General features: G+C 45.1%; 1 protein-coding gene across 1 annotated transcript in view; it reads left to right on the top strand.

Annotated features, from left to right (window-relative positions):
* Window positions 1–2553: 2553 nt before the first annotated feature.
* Window positions 2554–20896, top strand: part of LOC119446126 (structural maintenance of chromosomes protein 5-like) — a 69409-nt gene continuing 51066 nt past the window's right edge. Inside the window, exons 1-5 of the mRNA XM_037710480.2 lie at window positions 2554–2695; window positions 10459–10653; window positions 15401–15497; window positions 19625–19801; window positions 20388–20549. Of these exons, the coding sequence (XP_037566408.1) occupies window positions 2646–2695; window positions 10459–10653; window positions 15401–15497; window positions 19625–19801; window positions 20388–20549 (681 nt within the window). The 5' untranslated portion in view covers window positions 2554–2645. The remainder of the gene's footprint in view (window positions 2696–10458; window positions 10654–15400; window positions 15498–19624; window positions 19802–20387; window positions 20550–20896) is intronic.

The raw sequence follows: 20896 nt of genomic DNA, 5'->3' as shown, positions 1-20896 counted from the left end.
ATGTCGCCTAGAAACTTAATCTCTTGTACCGCAAACATTCACTTCGTTTTACTTCTTCGGACTTTGGCTTCTCAGGGCTTGTTGCTTTTAAAAATAACTCAAACCGTTGTATGAAAGACTTCCAGTTTCTTCCACCATCCCCGGCCAAGCGTAGCGGCTCTGGGGGCTTGATGCGGTCCATTGCTGACGCACTTCACCGCTCGTCGCCTAACGGTCGCTACTTCTGACACCATGTATCGACATCTAAGTACCGAAGTGAAACGCCGGGACAGCAATAGAAGAGTGAACCACGTTGTTTATTGAATGCGGTTAATATACTACTGCAGGGAGAGGGAAAAGAGGGTGCGTTCGTTGATAAAGACATGGGTGTTGGTTTGGCTGGACATTGATAACTTGTGCGCGTGCAGAAGCATGCACGCACATACGATACAAGCATGATCGTAGGTTATTGCCTTGTTCACGTACTAACTATGGTGACTAGATGCTACGCATTGTTATTCCAAAGATGTTAAATTATCTTAGTTTCATTGATATGAACATAAAAAATATGATTTCAATAGATGCTATTGCATTGTTTTTATAATTTTAATGCTAATTAATGCCAGCTATTCATTATATGTGTGATGTACCCAATTGTGTCACTGCAATCCAGTTCTATGTCTTTTCAACATGCGTATATATTTTCCCTTTGCCTTCTATTTTGGGATGCTTGATTAATAATGGTATCCTGTTAAACTTAATTTCTTGTAATAATTATGAATTATTGTTACTGTAAAAATTAGCATATGTTTGATATATTATGTTTTGTTTACTACTAGATGTCACTGCTTTGCAGCCCTTTTGTAGGTACGTAGTGGGAGCTAGTCAATCTGCTATTATGCAGCTTTTACTCCTGTCATCCGTCATGTATGATACATAAAAATGTCGCAGTTTTGCCCGAAAGGCGAAGCATCGATTGCGATAGCAAATTAGTAGAGAGCTATTCGGAGTAGGGATAGTGGTTTTATCGGCTGCATAAACTTGGACACATTTGCTTACTAACTGAATTAACAATCGTGGTATCAGCGCGCACAAGCAAACATGAATAGATCACACTGAATGACCGCAGACGACTGTCAGAACGCCGCAGCGGGCGAAGGCTCGCGCGGTCTATCGCTTCAACGGAAACTGAGCGGCGAATGCACAGCGCATACAAAGGTCAGAGCCGTGTGGTGATAAGATATGGTGTGGGTGACCGCCAACGCAGGGCAAAGTGCAGAGGAGTTGTGCAGAGAAGTTGTTGGCAGAGGAGAAGCTGCCCCCCCATCCCCCCCCCCCCTCCTTCCCACGCTGCCTTCCCGCTTTCTTGCTTTCGCGTGGGAGATTGGGCGGCAAGATACGCTTTTGGTGCCGGAGCACAGCGCCGCCCCGCCTCCCTCCCTCCCATACCCCCACGGCCTTTCGCGCGCTCCCGCCCTACCATACCCCCACGGGTCTTTCGCGCGACGGTCGCGTTTGCTTTCCGCCGTGCGTTCGCTCCGTGATAACGCGCGGGGGAGTGCGCCCTCCGTGATAGCGCGCGTCCCCCGCGCGCTTTCGCTCGCGCATACGGCGCGCGGCGACGATTTTATCGCCCTTGGAATCTATACGGAACCTCACGGCGACGGCAGAAATCCGGTTGAAGTGTCCGCATAATTGCTATCGCAATAAAAATAAAGATTCAAATCAATTCAACGTGCACCAAATGCACGGCACACTGGCGTTTTTGCATTTCGCCCCCATCGATATGCAGTCGCTGAGGCCGGAATTTGATCCCGCGGCCAGTTCCTCTGTTGCAACGAGCCTGCCGCCTTAATCTTACGTACAAAGAACATCTATATAAACTTGTACGTAGTCGTGGTGTTCTTGGATGAAGCTTGGAAGTTACCGCAGTTGCCGCTCGTCTCCGGACAACCTGACCGCGCTGCGCGTCAGCTAAAATGCACAGGGAAACCAGTGTTCATTTTACATTTTATTCGTAGCATCAAAGGCGTGAAGATTTAAGACCAAACTCGAATTACTACCGCACTAGGATAGCTAGCCACCCTAACCGTACGTTTACTTGCCTTTACTAGAGTGTACTAGCTTTACTATGGCGGCTACAATACTACTTTAAAAAGAACTATAGGAGCCGGAAACAACAACTGACGTAGTGTCCGAAATGTTTAATTGTTCTAAGTAATGTTTTATACTACATGATTTATCTATAATAAAATTGAAAATTATGTAGGCTCAGATTTTAAATATTGTAGTTGCTCTTGGAGCGTTTGTTTTGTGTGGATGGTTTGGAGTGGTTAGGCTTTGAAGTTCACCAGAAGGGGACGCCCTTCGTTGTGTGCCGCATAGTGACCTACGAAGTGCACATTTCCTTCCTTTCTGTCTTTTCTTTTCTTTCTCCTTTTTTTATTTATTTATCTATTTATTTGTTTAAACCCTCCAGGCCAGGACATTGCCTGTGTCCACCCGTTACAAAGGGGCTGGCCGCTACATCATCATCATCATCATCATCATCGTTTTCTTTCTTTTGTCTGTTGTTATTCGCATGTAATGTGAGCGCGCGCAAAGTTGGTGTAACTGCGACAGTCTTTTGATGTGCTTATCGTAAGTGTTGAGTATTAATTGGCAAAATGGATTACGCAAATGGAGCCATTGTCCGAATCAAGTTGGAGGATTTTATGTGAGTAGAACTGTCTCCATGCTCATTTTTTCTTTCACATGGCCTGTAAACACCTGTCAAGGCGATGTTCCTCATCAGCCTGCAGTTTAGCGCTTAGCCGCTGTCTTGTTTGGCCACTGATTTCGCTGTCCCTCTTGGAAACTAAAAAGCTTGTTCACTGAAACAATAACGTTATCTCTGAAGCGAACGGAGTGAGCGATTGCAAACTGATGCGATCTCCCAGGCACTTCTTGTTTCGACCTGTCTAATCAGACGCGTAGAGCGGGCTTTTTGGTTGCACGGTTTTTTTGTGATGTGCTTATATAGACGAAGTGTCCCTGTCAGATCCTCATGCTATTTGCAGAGTTTTGTTGGTGTGTTTAAATGACCAGGAGACCGTCGCGCTCTATTTTGCAGTGAAAACGCGCAAAGGGGTATGGGGTTCACTGGGTGTTCTAGCTTACCTGGTTCTAGACACATTTATGTTAGAGTGGACATTTAGCGCTTTTCGCTTTTGTAGCATGTCAAAATAAATACGGCTAAAGTACTAATTGTGATGTACGGGTTTACTGGCTACTTTAAAGGCTGCTCGGATTCTGAGATCCTGTGGTCCGTAAACGTTTTTGGTCGATAGTACGACCATATTATAGTGTTCTCGCGCGATGTAGCTAAAATGCAGGAGGATGTACATTTCGGAGTAGGTGAAGCGAAGCAAGTGGTTGAAAAGGGGCCAGGGTGTCTAGTAACCTGGAAAACCTGTCGAAGTCGGGGAAATTCTGAGCACATGGAATAGTCATGGAATTGTCAGGAAATTTTTGTTTGTATTTTACTGAGTAATGTCATGGGAAATAGCTGATCAAACTGCCTAAGTTGCTAATTCATGTAGGTTGGTTCCCCGCAAATTTATTCGGCTGTAAGCAGCACTGCAAGTCAGCTTTCCTGCACAATAATTGTTTTAAATCACCGTAATAAAACAATAGATTCATAAATTATGTGCAGCACTGGCTCAATGGGAGTGCATGCTTAGCCCCTGCATGCACTTGCAACACAGTGCACTTGTTTATACGCTGGGCTTGCTCAGATATGAAACATCTTGTATACTGTGGTGAAGGATATTGATAGTCGCAGGGGCAAACCCAGCACATAGGGTACACGTCAACGGCTAACTGAAGGCTTTAAATTGTCACGGAGCAGTATATTTATAAGCAAAGCTTTCTTTGCGAACCTTGCCGGGTTTATCTTGACTGTGGCTGCGGTGTGGCTGTTCTCTGGCCGAATAGGCCAAACAATCACAGACGGGGACGCGCCGCTGTGTTCCTTGCACCACCACCAGATGGCACTCGTGTCAGCTGTGGTGGTCGGCTGTGCGGGCGAAAGAAAAAAGAACCTGAAAGCCCGCCTTCGTGCATCCGCGGCGGCGGCACTGCATTAGCCTCTTTGCATTACCTGATTAAAGCCTTCCATGTCACATTGTGCGAACATTCAATAAACACAAACTCATCTTTCGACTATGCACTTGCACAAGGCTTCGCTATATATTGACCCTTCTTGCGGAGCAGTTTATTCTAGAGAAACGAGATAACGCTTACAGTGGCGCGCCGTATGTCGCCTCAGTGACCGCGCACGAATACGAAACCATTACTGCTTCTACCTTGCTTCTGTGCGATCAGCTGTCGGAAATGCAGCTGAGCTTTCACTGATGCACTGTGCTCCAATCATGCTGAATTGAAGACGTGTGCAGTAGTTGGCCTGCAAAAATAGCAACTGGCATATTACGGAATGTAACAAATATGTGTGGCCAAGTTCACGGACCGCTGCTGCAACTGTCTGTACGTGTTTCCGGCACTTCGAGATATGTGGCTTTCCTCGAGGATACAGAAATTTGCTCATCCGCCAGTGTTGTATCGCTAACCTTAAAAGAAGGGGCCGTCAGCCCCAGTACATCGGCAAGAGTGAGTACCGCTCGTTAAGCAATGATAAACGGAGTAGGGCCGCTTCCCGTCATAGTAGAGCTCACGCTCAGTATCTACCCCAACACGCACGGAAACTTATCCTCACTCTTTTGCCAATGTGTCAGCAATAAGTGAATGAGTGCACACTTGAATATATGCGCATTATATACGCACAATAAATGACGGTACTACACTGATAGCGCACGAATGGGCGAAGCTGAATGTCTCGTTACGGTCCACAAGAGTAAGCGAGTTACTAGCTATAATATGTCTTTGCTACAAGGTATTACAATGTGCAGAACAGCTACGTTTTAAGCCTTGTGCACAGCAAGAACAAATCTAGCGAAACTGAGCGGAACCGTGAGCGATTAGGCAGAAAATAATCGGATAGTGACCGCACCCAGGAACTATACCGAGTCAGAAATGTGAAAAGCCGAGCTGCTTCAAAATATTAGCCAAATAAAGAATGAAGAGCAAAACACACTAATCCCGATTCAATTAATAAGCAGAAGGTTTGGATAGCTTGGAATACATACTTAGCCCCACTTTTAGAACAAGCACCATATTTGCTGCTTGTGCCGTTTGGACCTAGCTTACTCAGCTCCGAAAGCGCTTTTGCATGTTCTCTGAAGCTGTGGCCAAAGCTTCGTGTCATCCACCCAGTCACCATCTACAATATCTCCCGAAACAGAGGTTTGCTAAGCCACACTGGCGTCATACACATCCATTGTAAATACGGAGGCAGTTGAGGCAAGCAATGGACGCGTTACCTTATGATCAAACATGGCAGCACCCACGCGAAAAGGGTCAATAGATTCCAAAAAGCTCGTTGGATCTGCTGCAATTCTTCCTTTTCTTTTTTTTTATTCGGATGAGTTGATGCTACGTAGTGGCTGCATTGTAGCTAATAGAAACACGCAGTTATTACAGTTTTTGTTAGTGTAGAAAGTCGAGTGGGTTGCGTGTCGTATACATGTGGCAACAACATGTAGAGATTGTAGAATAAAGAAAAGGCTGAACACAGCTTGGAGATGCTGCACGAACTCATTTTGTTACACTATTAAAACCCGGTTGTAACAACGTGCCCTCATTGGCTACTATAGGGCAGCTATGCGGCCTAAACCTAATCTTCTGCGATGAAGTAAACTTCTGCTGCACCGCTGAAAAAGGTCCATTCTCTTGAAGAAATGCCTGTATACAGCATAAATTTCTACTCCAAAGTGTGCAGCGCTTAGTTGGAACATTCAATAGGAAGAACTACATGGCAGTACGGTGAAAGCCACGTGTCCAGCACTCCTGCAGCGCTTTCGTATAGGAAAAGACGCTGTCAGCACATTGCTCACCAGACTAAGGTGTGTATTGCAGTGAAGATGTACTGCGGATCAAGGGCTAGTGGCTGGAGCACTAACACAACTTTTAAACATTTTTTCTTGTTAAAGAAATACTTTGACTGAACTCCCTTAAACAAGTTACTACATGTCCTGCTGTTTAATGAGCGATCATTGATATTTTTATATGGTCCACACCACTGTGCCATTTACAGCAGAACACACGGCAAAAGTTTCATTTTTTACCATTTTCCTTTCCTAGTGTTTGTTGTGTGACAAAGCACATTTATCTATTTATTTATGTTTAAGACTGAATGTCAAATAGTAAAATGACAATGAAAAAGCTAAAAGTTTTATAAACCTTAGACTTGCCCCAAATTGGGCTTCTTTATTCAGAAATAAGTGCACCAAAATGAAATGACGGCCAATCATACGCGTTGCACATCAAAGTGCAGTTTTTATAAATTACCCACAAAATGTTTCTGTACTCATGAATTTATGAAATACTTAAAAAAAAAAGAATTTTTTGTAGACCATGTATTTTGGCGGCACCTTGCTGGCCATGTGGACACTTACAAAACAAATTAGCGTTTCGCTTCAGCAAAGGAGGCCTGAGTTTGGAACTCGCAGTCATGACATGTCACTTTGCATTGTAAAATTTTAATGGTGCTGAGGTAGACAAACAACTTTTTTTCTGCCAGAAATATTTTGGAGATGCACTTAACTAAGTGTAGTAGCTATCCACAACCTTTTAAATATAAATTGCAGGTGGTCGACTTCATGGCTTGTGAATTTGGCTTGAAATAACCCTTTCGAACTGTTATTAAAAAAATAAGGAGTATTCCATCTGGGATCAAGAAGGGTTTCTCTTCTGTTAGAGCTATGATCACTGGTTGCTGGCTTTTTTGAAGATGCCCTTTTGCAGAATTTCAGTTTATATTTTTGCTTGATGAGTGCTCTTTGTTTACTGTCGCTGTACTATTATTCGTATTTTATCACGGCGTGATTACATGCCCCATATAGCTCGACCATAGCGGTAGTCAAAATTTCGGACGCCCTGCAAGGTTTCACTTGATCTCGTTGGGTGTCATCTGCTTGTATGGCGTTGCAAGTGATAATGTAGCCACATACCCCACAGAAGTTTCAAAGTTTAAGAACAAAAAAGCTAGTCTTTGGTGGTCTTGGTGCCGGGCACTAGGCGTTTTCGATGTGAAATGACGTTTGATGTCTTCACTGTACCCCAAGCGTCGCCAAGGCAGACGCTGCCGCTATTGGAGTCACCACTGGGGTCACTATTGGGATTAGATGTGTGCGTGTGTGGTGACCAGTGAAGTTGGAATTATATGGCGAAGGCCCATTTCAGGATTAAAATAATGAAAGTTTGGGTTGATAGAAATGCATGGGCGCCTGCCAGGGCGTTTGTTCGGTATCAAAGTAACCGAAAAATTTATTTGACTGCAGTTTATTCAATCCATCTCTGCTGAAGGTTTTTGTCCAGATTGGCAAGGTGAACTTTAATTTTCTTGTCAACACTGATGCGACCATGTTGCTTTTGAACTTGCTAGATACCCAGCAGCATTTTTCTGGGACCCGGCTGCTGCAATCACACATCCTTCTTGAAAACTACTCCAAGAAGTTTATTCCACATCTTTGACATTTCATGGCGGATGTCCGTTACAAGGGTACTGTTGCTCCCATCACATTGTACCTCATTGAAGAAAATGCATCCCTCCTCGGCTTGGATGCACCCAGAGAATTTGAATCAACATGTGTGGTGTGATGTTGACATGTTTGCTGACTCCACCAAACTTTGAACTTCGGCCAAGTAATCTGCAAACTTCTCAGCAACTATTCACGCATCACCAGACTTGGCCAATGCATTGCAGGAAGCCAACTGTGTCTGCAGACAGCAAGTGTTAATCTGTGCCATGTGCGTGCCTTCTACATGACACCTAGGAACGTATTCTCCGGGAGAACTGGGCTATCATAGAACGTTCTCCACTGCGGATTTGCTGTATTCCATGGTGTTGAGCAAGGACATTCCAACAAATGAACCTTTTATGAAACTTGCCTATGTTTGGCAACCTGGTATCAGGGTAAACAGTGAATTGCGTAGTACTTCTTTATATATTCTTGCAGTTTGGACGAGTCTCTTACAGGGCAACAGCTCATTAAGCAGCATGCTGAAAAACCTTGCAATGTTTGAATGTCACCAGTATGCGACCGCAACGCTTTTCCCGGTTTATTTGGGTTCGTTCTAGTAGCCCCAATCTCTCTGATCAAGAGCTTTTCTTTTTTTTTTTTTTTTAAAGTGGGAGAAAGTGCTCTTAAGCTTCTAGTTGAGGCTTTTATGCACGGTATAAGTGCCTTAGTCACAGATATTTTTGCAGCAAGACCAGTAAAATGCAATAGGCATTCATGGCAGTTCAACCTGGATGTATCGAATCTGAAGGGGATCACAAAAAGTTCGATATATAGGTAATTCAATATATAAAATAAACTATTTCATGCAGAAATTTTCAAGGGGATTTTATAGCTGTTCCATATACACAATAATTCGTTATATGTGGGTTCGATATCCATATATCCGAGTTCAACTGTATCATTTTTTAGAAAAAAATGGCAAGGATATGTAGGTCTAAAGAAATTCTGCACTTATAAATTTTTTTTTCTTTTTTTCGAATTTGTCATGGCTGTTAAGGGGGTTAAAGGAATTGCGTAACTCGACCACTACTTTTGCTACATATTCACTGCTCTCAGTGAGTAAGGGAGCTTGAAGGCTCAAACCTACTTCATTCTTCTGAGCTAGTTGATGCGGCTCCGGTGGTGGATCAGAATCTACAAGCTCCTTGCATTCACTCTGGTGGCCGTCCTAAGCATTACTAGCATTGCTGGGAGGCGCTGGCACATTTTAAAGATTATGTTCTTAGGTTAGGTCAGGTCATTGTGTGAAGTGCTTTGCATATTGTGTGAGTGGGCTTTTTGTGGTGCTTTGAGTGAGCACAGTGCCATTGTATATTTAAGGGAGAATAGAATGTATGAAAGGTCTTGCATGTACTTGCCTTGTGCCGGTATGAAAATGTAAACCATCTTCAACTGCGTATAATGCACAATTGAAATAGTCAAATCATTCTTGGTAAAAAATTTATGATGCATAAATTAAATAGTCAGCACATTCTTGCTAAACAGTGTATAATGCGCTATGTAGTCAGAAATTCTGACTGACTTGTAGAAAGAAGCATTCTGAATGCTTCTGTGCATGTATTACATCTAGAGACCAACGGCTACAGAATTTCACTTTGAATAAATTAGTTATAGCTAAGGAGTATGTACCACTGAAGCAATCTTGGCAAAACCGCAGGTAAGGGCTGGTAATTGCATAGTTTTCTTGTTAGCAGCCTTTAAACAACACCTAAGCAGATGACGCATGCACCTGGTGGTTGTCGCTGTGACATAAGTACCAGCACGTTGCCTCGATTTTTCAGCAAGCAGCGGGTGCCACTTTATCTTGCAGGTCATGCCTGGGAGCCACGCGTTTTGGGTCATGCGCATGACTTTTGGTGGGCGGTAATGGCAGCATTTTTCCTTAGAGATACTTTTGCTAACTTTTCATGACACTTCCACATGTATTTCAAACATCAAATATTGCGCAGAGGCACAATGTGCACTATTCTAAACTAGGCTTTTTACGCTGTCCAAAGTTTGCTTACAGTTGGTCTTTAGTAATCATGTGCATGTGTTCCACACGTGCCGGAATGCTTTGGCTGTGATCCTGTAAAACTCACAAGCGTTTGGTGCAGAGATGCCACGTGTCTAGAACACTGACATGATGTCAAGGTTTAGCTTTCCATCTTCCTTTTGTAGTGGAGTAGCCATTTCTAAGCAGGAGGCACATTATATGACGTGACATTTAATATTGGATCTGGCGCGTGCGAACGATATCAGACTGTTGGAAACTGCTTGGAACTTGTTGGTACGGCAGCACCTACGCCTGAATATGTGCGAAATCGTACAATGTATCTTCTGCACCAAGCGCACCTGCTGGATGCTGCAATGTACACTGTGTCACCATTGCAAGCCCAGCATATCTTATGTTGCCTATTCTGCCTCTTCCCTTGTCATTTTTGACCTGCCCAACCGCGGTGGCCCATTGACTATGGCAGTGCACTGCTGAGCAAGGAGTCATGTGTTTGATTCTTGACCACAGTGGTCACACTCCGACGAAGGCATAATAAAGAAATGCTCGTTTACTTAGATTTAGGTCTTGTTAAATAACCCCACAGGGTCGAAAATAATCTGGAGCCCTCCACTATGGTGTGCCTCATGACCCACTGTTAAACCTCATATTTAGAAATGCTTTTTAGTACTCATTTTATTTTTTTAAATAGGGCACAGTGACTGTGCATGTATTGCTCTCCTCCTTTTCTTTGCTTTTTGGCTCTGCACTTTGTCTGGTCTCTGACAGCGTGTGTAATGCCTCATTGCCATTGTGACGACATTGCAGGACATACACTTATGTGGAGGTACGGCCAGGCCCCAACCTGAATGTCATAGTGGGCACCAATGGGTCGGGTAAGTCGTCCCTCGTGTGTGCCATCTGCCTTGGCCTGTGCGGCACACCCTACACTGTTGGACGAGCCTCCAACGTCTCCGACTACATCAGGCATGGCGCTGACGCTGCTGTCATCGAGATTGAGCTGTGAGTATTGTTCACAGCCTACAAAACGTAAAAAGAAGCTCTGCAACAGTTCTTGAACATGGTAAATCAACTTCTCGAAGTCCCTGCCACTCTTTGAGCTAACTCTGGTGCACCAAAAGGGCAGGATGGCTCTTGGCTGGGCTTGTTTAGAGGTCATGACTAAGAGACCAAATGTCCTGGCACTAAAAAAAAAATTCTGTCTTATGCATCCATAACCGGCACTAAAGCAGTCATTTAAGCCATATATAGGCACCAAATACTGTTTAGGCATGAAAAGTCTCAATAATAACTTCCAATGTGCATCTGAGGATAATTTATAATCTTGGGAACAGAGCCCACTAAACCTCTGTTTTGTTTACTTTCTTAATAAAATGGAATGAGCTTAGGTGTGTAGGTTGCAAGATTTATCTGAAATCTAGTGTGACAAGTCGTCATAAGAAAAGTTGTGAAAGCAGTGACAAAGAAGTACCATCTCAAGATTTTCAAGTTTCATGTTGGGCATCTTTGTATGCACGTTTGCATTACCGGGACTCATCCTGAAATAATGGGGTTTCAGTATGTCTTCGATAGCGAAACCACTTTCTGTCGACTGGCTATTCTTTGCATGTTCATGTTTGAAGTGTCCTGTCTGTGTTCTATTTGTGCATATGTATTAGTGAGCATTCGGTGTGCAGTGGTTGAGTGGTTATTAAAGATGTGCAAGAACTCAAGCCCAGGTTCTGCTTTGTGATGGTACGTATCTCTGTCTATAGGTGTATGACTGGTGCATAGGTCTGTCGATGTGAACCATAGGTCAGCATACTCACATACGGTGCACTCACTCATACTTGCTCCATACTTGCTTATTAAGCGTGAGATACAGCATTATTGAGTGATGAAAGGTGCGACTGGATGGGAGTATTAACGGACTTGAGTGCAGATGAATTTATGTGGACGTGAGTATGAACAGGAGGGAGTTCTGGTTAATGTGAGTATGAACAGGAGTGGTTGTTTTTACTTTGCCATCCTGGACTGTCCGGTATGCTGCAGATGCAATGCTCATTGGCTGAAAGCACCACACTGGGCAGCCCCGTGCAGTCTGGAAGGACAAATCTAAGAGTCCCAGTGAGTGCTAGTGAGTTTGAGTGGACATGAGTATAGCTATGAGTGACTGTTGGAGAGTGTGAACAAACTTACTTGACTATTGACACAGTGATGTGGGGCTTCCGCACAGCCGGACAGCGCACGCAAAGGTCAGTGCTATGAAAGACGATGAAGTGCATAAGCTGCATGCTCTTCTTCTGGCCCGCCATTAAAGAGAAGCATCTATTTTGTAAGCCTCCATCTTCAATCTACGTTACACTTTTCTGGTGGAGGTGCGGGGTACATGCTACCACTTTCCGATCGAACCCCATCTGCAAGCCCAGTTTGATGTCCGGTCGAGCTGACTCCTGTTCACGTATGGACAAGCCGTCGACTTCAAGGACTGCCACCTGAGCACGAGCCTCTACCCAACCGAGTCAGAAGGATGAGTACATCAGTTCCGTCTTCTTTCTCAACCGCACCAACCGAGGTCATCCTTAACCAGCCGTGAATCCGAAAATCCTTTCATGAGGACACCTTCGAGGATGTTGAAGACTGGCTCGATCAGTTTGAGCGTGTCGCAGAATTCAACGGCTGGACTCCGGAGCGCAAGTTATGCAACGCCTACTTTGCCCTTGAGGACTATGCGCGGACATGGTTTGAGAACCGTGAGGCGGCCCGAATTCCGACGGCAGCTAATCAGCACATATGCCAGCCTTGATCGCAAGGAGCGAGCTGAATCTGCAATTCAGGCGAGAGTACAGTGGCTGAACGAAACCGCCGCAATGCTTGTCGAAGATAAGTGCAGACTTTTCTGACGCGCGGATCCGTCCGTACCAGAAGAAAAGAAGCTAAGGAACTTGATGCGTGGTGTCAAGCAAGAGTTATTCGGTGGCCTAATTCGCAGCCTACCAAAGATTGTTGCAGAGTTTCTCGCGGAAGCCATATCAATGGAAAAGGCACTGCAGCTGCGAACAAGGCAGTACAACCGCAATGTGTCTACCCTATCGCGTGACCCACTTGCCGTACCCTTTAACAATACCGATGCCTTGTGGGTGCTCATTAGGCTTGTTGTTCGACAAGAGCTCCAAAAGCTTCAGGTGACTCAGGTATCAGTACCGACTCGCTCTGGCTGAGGTCGTCCGGGAGGAAATCAGGCAAGCAGTCCAAGTTCGAGAGCGAAGCAAGAGACCACAGCACGAGGTACGGCAGCCACAGCCTCGCATGTCGTATGCGGAAGCTGCGGGAAGTTCGTTGTGCCCAATGTGAGCAACGTCCCGGACTTTCATGGTGTGTGCCATTGAACAACTGGCGACTTCAGGCCTCGCCGCCCGCCATTCATGGCTGAAGCACGACCACCCCGCAAGAGTGACGTATGGCACACTGCAGACCGGAGGCCCTTGTGTTTTCATTGTGGTGAAGCCGATCACCTCTACAGGGCATGTCCTTACCGCTGAGTTGGGCTCCGTGGATTTTCACTTAATGCGCCGTGCCCGCCCAAGGGCGAATGCTCCCTGGAGATCGAAGTCTGCCTCGCAGACGTCACTACCTCATTTTCCCCACGATTCCGTGAGTCCCGGTCACAGTCCCCCGCCCGAAACAGGTCTTCCAGCCCCCTCTTCAAACCGAGCGCATCAAGGTGTAGCTCACCCAGCCCTGCCTCCCGGGAAAACTGGGTCCAGTGACCTGCGGAGGTGAGATCGCTGACATTGCGAACGCTGAAGATCCTCCACTACGACTATCGCAATACGACACACTTGAGACGTAGAGAAAGCAGTCTAGTTCGGTGTCAGTAACTTGCGACGTACTAGTTACCATAGATGACCGCGAAGTCACGCCGTTAATTGACACGAGTGCGGACATGTCTGTTATGAGCCAGAATCTCGCGTGCATACTGAACAAAGTTTCAACGCAATGGGCCGGAACTCAGATTCGTACTGCAGGAGGGCACCCCATAACTCCAGTGGGCCGGTGCACGGCACGAGTCAACATTCGAGGCTTCACGTACATCGGCGACTTCATCATTCTTCCTGAATGTTCAAAGGACCTTATACTCTGCATGGATTTCCTTCAGGCGAACAGTGCCATCATCGACCTGCAAGAGTCTAGAGTCAGCTTCGCTACTACGCAAGCCATAGCGAACAGTAATGACAATGACAGTGACATTGCGCTTCGCATAGCCGACGATCACGTCACATTGCCACCCAATAGCACCGTGCTTACTGTTGTCCGATGCGACATGGAGGACGCCGTTGAAGGAATTGCTGAGGCAAACATTCCCCTGCTTCTTGAGCGCCACATTTGCATAGCCAGAGGGCTTCTTCAGGTGCGAAACAAGTGTTCAGTCATTTTGCTAACAAACTTTAGCAACGAGTATCGGCATGTACTGCGAGGAACGACAATTGCCTTTCTTCGCGAAATCATTGATGTTAGTGACATTGGCACATTGGAAATCGCATTGTCTTGGCAATCTGAGTTACCCTGCCTAAAAGAACGGATTCATGTTAACGCTGCTCTGCCAGGCCATCAGAAAGACCGTCTACTGAGTCCTGTGAAGGAATTTGCTGACTGTTTTTCAATGTTATCCAAAGTACAGCGCATGTCCATCACAAAGCACCACATTATTACGGACGAGTCAGCACGTCCTGTTCGCCAGAACCCTTACAGAGTGTCTCCAGTGGAAAGGGAAGCGATCAAGCAGCAGTTGAAAGAGATGCTCCAAGACGTGATCCAGCTGTCTACAAGCCCATGGGCCTCCCCTGTAGTGTTAGTCAGAAAGAAAGACAACACACTACGCTTCTGTGTAGATTACAGTAAGTTGAACCGTGTTATCAAGCACAATGTTTATCCATTGCCACGCATCGACGGCGCATTGAATCGTCTACAACATGCGAAGTTTTTTTTATTTGTTGGATCTTAAATCCGGGTATTGGCAAATTAAAGTTGATGAACAGGGTCATGAAAAAACAGCGTTTGTGACACCTGATGGCCTTTATGAGTTCAAAGTTCTCCCTTTCGGTCTCTGTTCCGTACCTGCCACCTTTCAGCGGTCTCTGTTCCGCACCTGCCACCTTTCAGCGGATGATGGATACCGTGCTTGCTGAACTCAAATGGCAAACCTGCCTCGTATACTTGGACGACGTCGTGTTCTTGAGCATGTTTGACGGACCATCAAGCCTGAAAAATGCTACTTCGGGTTCTAAGAGCTCAAATTTCTTGGCCATGTCGTTGGTCCTAAAGGTGTCCGACCAGACCCCAACTAGTCAGCTGCCGTCGCCGAGTTTTCACCACCCACAGACAAGAAGGCTGTCCAATGCTTCCTTGGTTTGTGTGCATATTATAGGCTGTGATTGAGTGCTGGTGAGTAGGAATGTGAGTGAGTGATGGAGGGTATGAGTGGGCATGAGTAGGAACGTGAGTGAGTTCATGAATACATAGTCTGTGAAAATATTGGTGAGTGAGTGTGAGTGAGTCGCTTATCCTGCCGACCTATGCCCGTCTGGTCTGTTCAGTTTGTTCGTGTCCATTTCACTAGGATGGTTTAGGGAAGTACTGCGATTCCAAAACCGGGTTGTCACCAGCCTGTGGACTGGCCAGATTTTTTTCCCTACAAATTTGTGAAACCATTTGCTTTCCATGTGCGAGTTTACAAGTTCTAACACATGTATTATGATTGCACATGCAGGTCTGGCACATCAGGCCGCAACACTGTCATTGAGAGAAGAATCACCCGCAGCAAAAGCATATGGAAAGTGAATGGTGTTGTGACACCTCAGAAATCTGTGAGTACAGACTAGGAAAATCTTTTCGGTAAAGGAAACTTCCCATACAACATTGGCTGCTTTTGTCTGCTTGGCAAGGGGAAGTTGTTTTGAAGATAAATTTTTCTGGTTCACTTTTAGACAGAACTGGAGAGGAAGGTCGACTTGACTACATTCATTTAACATGCAAGACATTGTAGTATTCTTGCAGTGATGACATGAGGGAGCACAGAGCAGCTAAAATGATCGCCGATGATGGTAATTCGCATTGCCCAAGCTGTAATTCTCACTATTTGCTAAGGACTTTTTATGAAAGGTAGTTTGTAATGCGAATTGCTTCACAGCCCGACAAGCGACTACCTGTAAATAGGATTGGCCATGTTGAACTTAAAGGGACCCTGAAATGATTTTGATGATTTTGTGCAAATGTACTGAGTTGTTAGGGTAGGTCCTTCTTAGGCACACTGTGTAAAGCATGAAATTTATTATAAGGTTTTAAAAACGTGCATCGCTACCGATTGCAGTGGCGCCGCTCCCCTGAGTTTTCAGCCGCCCCATCCCAATTGACGCAATTGGCTGCCCAGGTCACGTCATCAATCATTTTTCCAACTTTATGGGGAACAAATGTTCGTAAAACAGTAGAATCTCAATCGGTGCCGGAGCACCGATTGTGATAGCAAATTAGTAAACAGCTATACAAAGTCAGGATAGTAGTTTTATCATCCTTATAAACTTGTAAACATTCGTTTATTTACTAAATAAACAAGCATGGTGTCAGCGCGCACAGGCAAACATGAACACATCGCACTCGATGAGCGCGGACACTTGCTGTCAAAAAGACTGGCATGAGGAGCAATGCGATGTTCGCAGTGCATGATGCGAGAACGTTCCCACAGTTGCGACGCAACAGCGGGGTTGCCAATGCATTGGGTCCTCTGGGATCTATGCCGGGACCGTCCAAAAACGACATAACAGCCAGGAAAACGCAGCACCCGTGAATGTAACAGTGGGGTTCTACTGTAGTTGGTATGTTGGTTAATGTGTTCCTACAAAAAAATAAAAATTGCAGAAAGAAAATACACTAGGATGATTTATCACTACACTCAAGCACTTCCGGCACACAGCAAGTGTTGTCTGCTTGTGTTACAACATGCTCCGTGTTGACGCAAGCTGCGCGGTCAGTATTGGCTTTGAGCTTTCTTTTCGCGAGCACCATGGTTCGCCCTTGTTGCATTGTGTGCTGCAAACGTAACAATTGGCTGCGACATGGTGTCCCTCTGCAAGGCAGCAGACGAGCGGAGTGGCTACAGCACATCGGACTGTTGGTATCCAATTGGCGCCAGGATTTACGCGTTTGCGGCCGTCACTTCACGTCAAACGATTACTACCATATTCGTTTACTACCATAATAAGAGAGTTTTAGCGTGTCCGGTATTTGGGTAAACGCAAGTGCAAGTGGACTGCGCGTTTTACTGGATGAGTGGGGGCGCAAATGTGAACGGCCTGCACGGTGCAGCCACCTGGTGGCACAGAGCTCAACCAGACAGACGCAGAGGTAATATAGCAGTAACCAAGTGTATTCTACTTCCCTGCTGGCGTAAATTTTTGGCAGGCGCGTAATCATTAACACATGTCTTTTTAAGGGGAGACTCGGCTTTTTGGAGCCGAACATTGGCCCAGATATTGTGCTTCCCATTGCTCCAGATTGGTGTAGAGCATTTATTCTTGCTTGATTGGATCCCTGTATCATCCTTGATTGATCTAGCCTCTGCTATAATCATCATAAACAGGTTGTGGAATGTTTTTACTCGTCTTCTCAAAAAAGCATTTCTGGTGGTGTCACCATTTTGAAGTTAAGATATCTCTGGTTCTACTTATCCTATCACAATAATTATTTGTTTGTCAGAAAGGTAGACAAATAGAGATTGCAGTGGGCATATAATATAGACAAATATCATGACATAATTATTTAAAAAAGTAATAATTTGTCCTGGGTGTAACTATGAGTCCACACTTTAAAAAGTTTGACATGCTGTAACTTTGGTTCCAGTCAGTCTAGAGCATTGATTCTTGTATCACTGCATACTTCGATTACTCAAGATCATTTTTATATGTCGACACACATGAATTTTTTTAATTTCTAGAAATATATTTATTATCTAAGAAAACCAAATGTGTATCTTAAATTAGCAGATGGAAATACATAAACTCCAAGTTTCATCAAAATCGACTCAGAAATAAGAAAAAAGTTTGTCAATGCAGGGTCTCCCCTTAAATGTTTAAAATGTTTTTCACTTGGTTACAGCAATAGTAGCTTTTTGTTCATTCTTATAGTGGATCCCGGATATATTGAACAGTCTACGTACATAGAACAGTTGTGAAGTCCCCTTGAAAATCCCATGCACAAGTATAGAGATCTACTGCACGAAACATCAAACTCCTGTTGGCTGCCACATTCGATATATTGAACACTGCGCCTGCCCCTGTAAGTGTGCTTCTCCTAATGGACACGCAATCACTATTCGCATTGTTGGCAATATTCTATGTCAACAAATTTGAACTGGCATTGTTTTGGTAGATGCTGTCAAACAAGAGATTGAATCTGATGGGCAGTATATGCCATGGTTAAAAATGAGCAGGGTTGCTCGCTGCGCGTATGGATGGCTCATGCAAACTACAGCCATACGTTATCAGCAAGAGCAGATTGCCACTCTGTTTCATAAGTGCAAAAGGCCTCCCGGTCCAATACGCATTCCACAAGAAAGCATGGATGACATCCAATCTTTATTCCGAGTGGCTCAGGGCATCGGATGCCACAATGGAGATGCTATGCAGCTGGGTTTGTCTTCTTGTACACAATGGCTTTCTGGGAACAGCATTTTAGAATTCCGCTAGGTGCTAAAACGAATCCCGATCCCAACCTCCACTCGGACAGATGTTTACATTGCAGTTTAAATCTAACAATACCACCGCACACCACATCCACACTTCGCAAGACTCCCCCCCTTCCCCCCTCATTTGGCACACGTCTTGTTGCTGTGCAATTCGCAGGTCCGCACTGAACATGTTTCATTCATGCTCATATGGTTATACTTGAGTGGGAATAGACTGGGATGTTCTGCAAGCTCAAAGCCGTACTTTTGAAACTAACAGTGTGTGTATAGTGTTAGTAGTCACTGACATTGGGGCTGGAGGGGAAGGGCTAATAACGAAGGGACATAGCAGTCGCAGTGCCTTGGAAGCACTGAGCAGGGCACGCAAGAAGACATGCGCGGTCTTTTTTAGGGTGGTCGAGATGCAAGGATGACTGGTTTCAACGGGAAGTTGGTTTCAAAACTTGACACAATCTTCCATCTGGCTTGTTGCCCACGTATGACAATCGGCTGTTTAAACGGCCTATTGTAGCGGACACGCAGCCGAGCACGTTCATGCGCGATTTGCAGTACAAGTACGCTGATGGGGACACAGCGCGTATCCATACAGGCTAGTTTGTTTTAGCGATGTGTCAATTTCTACCTTGAATAAAAATGTGCAGCAAGCACTTCGACGGGCGTGGAGCGCACCGTGGTTTTGTGTCCAGGTGACGCTGGCCTTTAGGGTTTGCGTTGCGAAGACCATTCTATAACGAGACCAATTTGAAACGTTTGTGAAGAATAAAAGTTAGTGTTGGTGCATTTGACGCGGCCTTGGAGAAGCAAATCAGTAAGTTCCCACTTTTCATGGTTGCGGGAAACTGTCCTAGGCATGCGGAGATCTCAGATAAGCTTCAGATAGGCAGTATTGCCAGCATCCTATATATATCGTCGCCGCGGGTATGTGCCCGTCCATGAAAGCGACACTGAAGTAGCGCGCAGGTAGAAAAACAGAGACGACAATGACGTTGCGTTGGCTGTTCATATAACGTGCTTTTATACGTGCTGTACGCCGGCTTTCACGTCTCTTACTAGGTCGTGACAATATATAATATTTCACGTTATCGATCTATCTTACGATCCCTATCGAGTTCAATATATTTTGGATCGACTGTACGTTACATATATGGGGCAAGGGAGGGTGCCATGAAACTATATTAATAATCGGTCGATGACTGTATAGGTTTTGTACACATCTTGCTTGTACAGTCAGACCCCATGCCTTTCTGTGTGCAGGTCGAGGGCCTAGTCGCAAAAATGAACATTCAAGTAAGCAACCTGTGCCAGTTTTTGCCCCAGGACCGTGTGGCGGACTTCGTGCGCATGTCGCGCCAAGAGCTGCTCGAAGGCACCGAGCGTGCTGTGGGCACCTCCAATCTGTTCGAGCTGCATCAGCGGCTCAAGGAACTCCAGGTGCAGTGAAAGAAGTGTTTTGCTCTCCTGTCCAGACAAAGTGCTTAAATATGTCACCTCAAGAGTCAACAGACAGCAGCATCAGATTTAGTGGGCGTATTGCACTAGGGAAAAATCAGAAACACTTATTTGCAGTACAGCAGTTTGTTGTTTAAGATGAACACGAATAAATATTTGCAATCTGGTCATCTTGCCAGAAGTTCAGCTTAGCGGAAGTCTTCTGGCTTCAGTTGGAGACAGAAGAATGGACATCAAATTGTTCACTTTGTCAGGCAATTCTTCTTAACAGAGTTATACTGAATGAAGTACTAATTCGACGCTGGTTAATTCAACCTTTTGTTCAATTAAACCACAATGAAGAGTCCCAGAACATACTCATTTTTGTTGGATTCCTTTCTCGCTGGTTGTGTATCTCCTGCACAACCAGGTGCCCAGGTTGATTGTATTTTCTAACTGCTTCCATTCCTGTCATTGTTTATGATTCCTGTTCCCTACTGTAGAAACAACCAGTGGTGGCTAAGGCCAGCAGTATTTACACAGTCAATGACAGAGTTTTTTGAAGCATGTTTTGCCCTTGTGTGTGCAGCAAAAGCGGAGCACCCTGGAGGCTTCGTTGCAGGGCCAACAGACGCGGCTGGATCAAGAACGTCAGAAGGTGTCTCACCTGGACGCCGAAGTGAAGAAGTTCCAGGAGCACAAGGAAGTGCAGCATCGTATTGATCGCATGCGCCAGAAGTTGGCTTGGATGGTAGGTCCACTGGCATACCTGCACCTTGTTTTTGTCTCTTTAAAAATAAATGTCCACATAACAGCAGCACAAGCTAACCCTATCAGTACTGCCAGAAGTGACAAAAATTATACAGGAGACTTCCATTTATATGAGTTCGGTTAATTAAATTTTTCGGTTAATTCCATCCCGACCGAAGGTCCCGGCCAGCACCCATGCATTTCTATGGGCCAGAGTCTTATTTCGATCCTAAAATTGGCCTTTGCTGGATAATTGGAAGATGACCAGTCAGCATGCACACGCCTGTCTCCTATGATGACCCCAATAGTGATCCATTTAGTGACAGCATCTGTATCAGCAGAGCTTAG

This window comes from Dermacentor silvarum, chromosome 3 (assembly GCF_013339745.2).
Source record: "Dermacentor silvarum isolate Dsil-2018 chromosome 3, BIME_Dsil_1.4, whole genome shotgun sequence".
Lineage (NCBI taxonomy): Eukaryota > Metazoa > Arthropoda > Arachnida > Ixodida > Ixodidae > Dermacentor > Dermacentor silvarum.
The sequence above is the reverse complement of the archived record's forward strand: the minus strand, read 5'-3'. Positions and strand labels throughout refer to the sequence as shown.